A 6798-nucleotide genomic window follows, 5' to 3' on the forward strand; every position below is an offset into this window, starting at 1 on the left:
TTTTAATTAAAAAAATTTAAAATTTAAAAAATATTTAAATAGTGAATGAAGCCTATATTACATAAAGTTTTAGCAATAGTTTTTAAAATAATTATAAAACTTAATATTTTAATTTATAATTTTATTTTAATTAAATTTGTATTTATTACTAATCAATTAAACACATTATATAAAAAAAAATATCTTAAAGCTTCGAATTGGTTTATAACTTAAGATTGAGTTTTAAATAAAATTGTAAAATTCGAAATTGAAAAATCTATACTAATTTTCACTGAAAATCATTTTTGAGTTTTCATCCACTTAATGCGTTGAATGAGTATAAAACTTGTGGGAACAAATTATGGATTAATAGTTTGACTTGTCATAGAATTGCTAGGATTTTGAGTGGAAATATGATAAATATTGAGATAACTTTTTTTTTAAATACAAAATCTTACTAGAAATATCCAAAATATATTGGGCATGTAGTAAGAAATCATGTGATAAAGTAAATATGTAATTCGTATACATAATATAACATGTATGTAATAAATACAATAACGAATAATATATAGAAGATATTCGATTCATCGAGTATTACATTAATAATGTTACATTTTGAAATGAGATTATAATATTTAGATTTTCAATATTCTGTTGCCGTGAAATATATAGTGCAAGATGTCATAATATAATTTGATATCATTCAACCTCTTATTAGGTTATCTCAATTCTGAATAAAATCTATTTTTTTAACAAAATTATTTTTTGTCTTCATTATTTGAATTTTAATGTTAGTGCAAAACCAACAAACTTGAAACTTGAATTTATTTGACTAATTCTTTTACTAAATTTCTTTATAATCTTTAAAATGTCAAATTCAAATTATTTGAAGATTGCAAACTTAGCAAAGTTCTCATTTTTTTTTGTTAAGTTAATTTCTAAACTTAAAATTATTCTCATATTAAGGCCGTTACTTGACGTTTATCCTCAAATTGGGGACCAGAGACAATTCCAAAGAATTAACTTAGACAAAAAACATATCACATCCTAATGTAAAAACAATTTTCCAAGTCAGGACCTTGGAAACAAAAAAATTTCAAGCCCTAATATTGGAAAACAATATCGGTTCAAAATCTAGGATGAAAATCTAAGATGAACACCCTGACTTGTGAATATTTACCACATTCCAACTTCAGAAAATGATTCACCCTTAAATCTTAGTTACTAATTTACTTATATGGTGGTTTTAATTTCTAGAAATAAAATTCCTTATTTATCTAAATAAAATATAATAGCTTACATTACCAAATAAAACTCAATTACCACAACATTAACAATTTTAAAAAAAAATCTATATGGTTCATAAAAAAACGGTTTTTATCGATGAATCTTAACTCAATGGTATGACATTGGTCAATATAGAAAGACGTAAATCATTTTATGAAACACATTATCCTCTGTTCATAGGTTGAGAAAAACCTATGAATAAAACTCTAATTATTATCTCAAAAGACAAATGTGATCAAAAACTATAATAAAATGTCAAAACAACAGAATTTCTAAACTATTGGGTACGCCCAAACTATAGAATTTGAAGTTTATATATGAGTTCGCTTATCTTTAACATTAAAGGTAAACCAAACTTAAAATAAATAATATAAAATATAAAAAACAAACCCATCATATTTAGGTCAATTGTTTTAAATTGAAATCATACAAGGTTAATAAAAAAATTATCAAGTCAAATAAGTATGAAAGCCCAAGACTAAAAAATGTTGGTGAACTTATAAAAACAAAAATTATATAGAAATTTAATAATCTATAAATAATTAAATTTCATAACCAAACAAATGAAACACATTCCAACCAAGAATTAAATAAAAAATCAATTACCTATTTCATCCCGAAATTTATTACAAACATAGTTAAGCTTCGGCGAATCAGACCACCAATATGTAACAATTTGATTTCTTCTTAGAGGAATTTTTTTTGCACTACTTTTCTTTGGAGTATAAATCCAATACCAATGAATAAAAAAATAATAAAAAAGCCTAAACCTATCATAATTAATAAAAACCAATACTGACATCTAACTAAGCCTTAATACTATTCTAACTTATACCTAAATAAGCTCCTACAAAATAAAAAAAAACATAGCTTATTCAGTGTAAAATACATATGCATATACATATACAAGAACTTGTTTAAATAAAGCAGTATAACTTATGGGCCTTTTTAGTATTAAGCCTATATAGTAATAGCTTCATGTATAATCTTCTTTTTATATAATTCTTAAACCATAAACTCTCCCAATCCTTAAGGGAAGCTATTACATGAGTTAAACTTACATCTTCAAGATGTTACAGCAGCAACGATGCCAATGAAGATAAAACTTAGTGGCTATTGTAATCTTAAAAGGGGAAATTTATTATATAAAAGAACAAAAAAAGAGAGAGAAGGAAAAATCCGGGAGATTAGGACAAGAAGGCTGATTTGTGAAAACGCAAAACCGGAAGTGCTTATCAAAAACCGTTACAAGGATTTAATAACACAACCAACTAATAAAGACCATGGGGTGATCTAAATATAAAAAAAAAAGGTCTAAAACAGGGAAGGAAACCTGCATCTATGTTCGCTGGACTCACAACGACCACCATTATACATTATCATAAACAAATAGATTAAATTTACAAGATTTAATAAATCCCTATACCTGCTGTTACTGTTTGTCGGGCACTTTTTTATCTGAACGGCATCAGTTTCTTCGTGACCAATGACTTTTCAGGCATCATCAGAGGTGATCGTGATAGAGCCATGATCTGTCATCCCAATCCATTAAAAAAAATGAACTTTCTTCGAGTACATAGAAGAACAACCAATAGCCATAAAGGATGCTTACCTTGCCATGAGACTTCAACAAGCAGTAATCAGTAACTGGCCTTGAGATGGATCTTAAGGCCTGTGAAATAGTAGGTGTGCTAGGGATCTATCTATAGGGTTTGTATCAGTTTCCATATCCATAAACCCGGTGCACCTGGATATACCAAAACTTAGAATTAGAATTGTTTCGGAAGATCGAGTTAACTAAGAACAAAGGTAAAAGAAAGGAAAAGCAAAGTAAATAGTCTTAGTACAGCCAAGCAGATTCTACCAATTGACTCTATAAGTTTCCTTCAAAAATTCATGTACTAACAAGAGCTTGGCAATGCAAGATGAAATTCTATTAGATCCAACTAAACGATACTTTCAGGTTCAATTCTTACCATGCTTTTTACCGAAGGTCATAGTTCAAATCAAATATCGTGCTCCACAAATAATTGGATTACAGTCTAAAAGCCAAAGCATGAAAACAAACATTTCACTCTATAGTAACTAACAGGACAAGATAATGCTAAAAATCCTTCAGTAATGAACACATACCTGTTTGTTTCTTCGGACGCTGATGAACCACTTCCATCATTACCATCACCGATGCCACTTTTGTTTTGTGCAATTATGCCTTTGTTCGGCACTCCTAGCCAAACGATACAGACTATCCCGTATGCACAGTTTTGTCCTGATATCCAGCTGAAATTCAGAGTTTTAACTTAATCAATTACCATTTTTATGGATTACCAAAGAGACACGCACATGCACAACATGAAAACACATGCAACTTGCACATAGAAAACCTTTCCATCTACTACACCTTTTCCATGACTTGTTGAAGCTGCCGAAAACTAGTTGCTTCCAGCGAGACTTCACAAAAGGAGAAATACACAAGAGCTCTCCCTACATTGAAGAATCTAGTTCTGCTGGGAATTTCCTACACTAACTCCTTCAACTTCACTATGACCTTCATCCTGTTCAACATACAGACCTGCTTTTGATTAGTAACTGGATCACAGAATGCCATCCGAGTATCAGTTTTTGCTTTTTGACATCCTGTTAGTGGGATTTGTGTATCTTGTGGCCGATGTAGCTTTCCCCTCTTCTCATTTTATAATAGCAAAGCCTCAAAAAAGGACCATGAAACTCTCTATCGAATGTACTGATTTGATGCATAAGATGACTCGTTTTTTGAAGATGATTGGCCATTATTTTTCAGATTTGGCACTAGAAACAGTTGGACAGATTGAAACTTGATCCAAAGAACCACTATAGCTGAGATGCAATATAAGGATATTTGTCTGTCTGTAATTCACAGAATCAGGTCCATCGTTTAGTTTGCTCCCGCTGAACATCCAAGGAGAAGAAGAGTTGACAGGATGAATTGCCTAAAGGGGTGCTTTGCATCTGCAAACTGCTTGATGTTATCATATTGGGTAAAAGAACCACCATTTTCCAGATGTTGATCTTTTCGTTCTCCTGATGCTCTATGTTGCTTTGAATGCTTTTCTTGTGGACTGATCTGTAATTGGCAATGCAATAAAACAACATAATAAAAGTCCACATGGCAACAATGCGTTAAGGAAAAATTATAACAATGATCCTTTCATTCTGAATCAGCCAAAAAGTTGATCACGTGATTGTTATCCAAATCAAATAGAACATACACTACAAAACAAAGTAATTCATGATGATAGAAGGAAACGTTTTCCTTTGGAGTGCCACAATAGTTATATTTCTACCCTGACCTTAATTTATTCTAGCATTAAATTCATATTCAGAAAGGAAGAAGTGCCTAAAACACTTTTGAAGGATGACAACTTCTAGGTGCTATAGACAAGATAACTAAATATTCTAAAACAAAATGTGAAATTCAAAAGATCAGGAAGAAACAATCATATAGGAGCAAGAAAGATTTTCTAACCTGCTCACTGGGTGTCGACCCATCCTTACTTTCAGATTCTTTATTGGGTACATGCACAGAAGACAAGTGAGCAAGACCAACATTATCACTGCTCATATTTACAGAAGTTATTTTTCATTTAGAAATTCACTTTTCTTGATGGAGTCAACAGTTGCCAGACCTGCACTGGCTGACCTAGAAGTTGGGCACTCTGTAAGCCATTCAGTTTAGCATCAGCCTTCAATGCACCTTGAATCCTTCTGCACTTGTGAAGATGAAAACCAGCACATATCATCTTCATTACTGAGACCCCCCAACCCAAATGTTGAATCACACTTCTGCAAGAAAATATGAAAGGTGAGAAATATTAGTAGTATTTTGTAACCTACAATATTCATTCATCCATACAGGGTGCACGTACATACATGTGGTAGTTATGGATTTATAAATGTAGATATTCAAATTATACTCAAACGGAAGTCCTACTAAGCTACGTGTCACATTTATATGGTAAAGCATAGCATAAAAATGATAAGATGGGTTTCAAGAACTACCTGAACATCCTGTCAACATCCTCAAAATCCCAATCTCCCCAACCATAATATAAAGATCACTATTTTCTTTGTCCTCATGATATATTAAAAACCTAAGATCATCATCAGCAGTTATGTGATTTAGTGGAAATGGTAATCATTATTGTCCTCTGGGCACACTTGTCAACCAAGATAGGAATCATCGGCACATAGTCATTCCAACTGAATCTATATTTCCAGTTTCAAGACCATGGCTGACATCCTGGGATCATCAGAAGCCATGCTTGTTCCATCTTTGAGTGAGTCATTATCACCTGAAGTGGGAAACAAGCTATCATGAATGCGAGACCACGGATCCTTTTCTAACATTCTGTTCTTGGTCAAAATATGTAAGCCTTTCTCCTTCTCCCTCAAAATACCAAATTTCTTCCAACTATCAGCATCACTAGTAACTCCAAACACTTCATAACGAGTTTTTTTTCTACCTCCATATTCATCAGCAGTATGGGCACTATAGATTATCAGTAGCACCAAAATCATCCCAAACATATCTCAAGCTGTAAAATCAATTATACAAGTTAACAATAATCATTCTTCACCAAAGGAAGTTCAAAATAAATTAGAGGGGTGATAGGTTTCCATCCCTCCCTAGCACAACACAATTCTTAAAATAGTAATACAACCAAAAATCTGAAAGAGACAAAATACTACAAAAGAAAAGCCATCCAATTATGATCCATGAGCATAAACCCCGGTAGTTCTGATAAAGAATCTTGTGCTTAAGCCGTGCTCTTGCACATTTCAACCACAACATTTTACCCATAGCACTAAATAATCGCCTTTTTTGCCACCAAAAATTGGCAATATATAAAAAAATATTAAGTTAGCATAACAGTCCTTAAAGTGAATAAAATCTTATTCAGAACAGCCCACAAGAAGAAGACGGAAATAGTTATTCGGTGCAATGATAATACTCTCCTAACATAAATATAAAGAAGATACTAGCTCCTCTGACAAGTTGGATTAAATCATTCAAAACGATTTAACCAAAAGAAAAAAAATGAGTTGGAGTAAAATGACACTCATCAGATTGTCCAATCTCCGACAAAAGAGCAAGATTCAACAATCATTAAATATGACTTAGACCTACCAGATCAAAAGATATTAGCAATTGAACCTAGTAACCTAATTATCAAACAAAGTCAAACAGGCTACAGCAAACCTGAAATAAAGAACTAAAAATCTTCAAATTGAAGTACTTAAGATCTTTTGTTCAATAAAAATCTATCGCGCCCTCTAATTTTCAATAACTCCATCCACTAATATCAAAATAGAAGAGCGGTAATCCCACTATGAAACTTTTAAGTTCTTTGACATATAAAATCAGTAAACACTGAAAATAAAACCAGAACTCAAGCTGAAAATATTGCATCCACAAGCTTTACTTGAATTGAAAGCACTTCACCACTAGAAAATGAAAAGTAATGAATAAACTTAAAAAGTACACTAAGA

The 6798-nt window shown here is 31.7% G+C and overlaps 1 protein-coding gene across 1 annotated transcript; it reads right to left on the bottom strand.

Annotated features, from left to right (window-relative positions):
- Window positions 1-2886: 2886 nt before the first annotated feature.
- Window positions 2887-3877, bottom strand: LOC121227017 (uncharacterized). Its single transcript, XM_041110522.1, has 4 exons — window positions 3842-3877; window positions 3671-3753; window positions 3403-3549; window positions 2887-3016 (listed from the first exon to the last, which is right to left on the bottom strand). Exons 1-4 carry the CDS (start codon window positions 3875-3877, stop codon window positions 2935-2937), a joined length of 348 nt encoding a protein of 115 aa, XP_040966456.1. The 3' UTR covers window positions 2887-2934.
- Window positions 3878-6798: the final 2921 nt, after the last annotated feature.

The sequence above is a fragment of the Gossypium hirsutum genome, unplaced genomic scaffold, assembly GCF_007990345.1.
Source record: "Gossypium hirsutum isolate 1008001.06 unplaced genomic scaffold, Gossypium_hirsutum_v2.1 scaffold_719, whole genome shotgun sequence".
In the NCBI taxonomy this organism is placed as follows: domain Eukaryota; kingdom Viridiplantae; phylum Streptophyta; class Magnoliopsida; order Malvales; family Malvaceae; genus Gossypium; species Gossypium hirsutum.

What these genes read in the sequence shown, in the direction of transcription:
- LOC121227017 (XM_041110522.1), bottom strand. Translation starts at nt 3,877, where the DNA reads ATGGCATTCTGTGATCCAGTTACTAATCAAAAGCAG. An exon ending in TTCAACAAGTCATGGAAAAG is followed by an intron (nt 3,550 to 3,670) that starts GTGTAGTAGATG and finishes TCTGAATTTCAG; the next exon opens with CTGGATATCAGGACAAAACT. An exon ending in GCGTCCGAAGAAACAAACAG is followed by an intron (nt 3,017 to 3,402) that starts GTATGTGTTCAT and finishes TGGTATATCCAG; the next exon opens with GTGCACCGGGTTTATGGATA.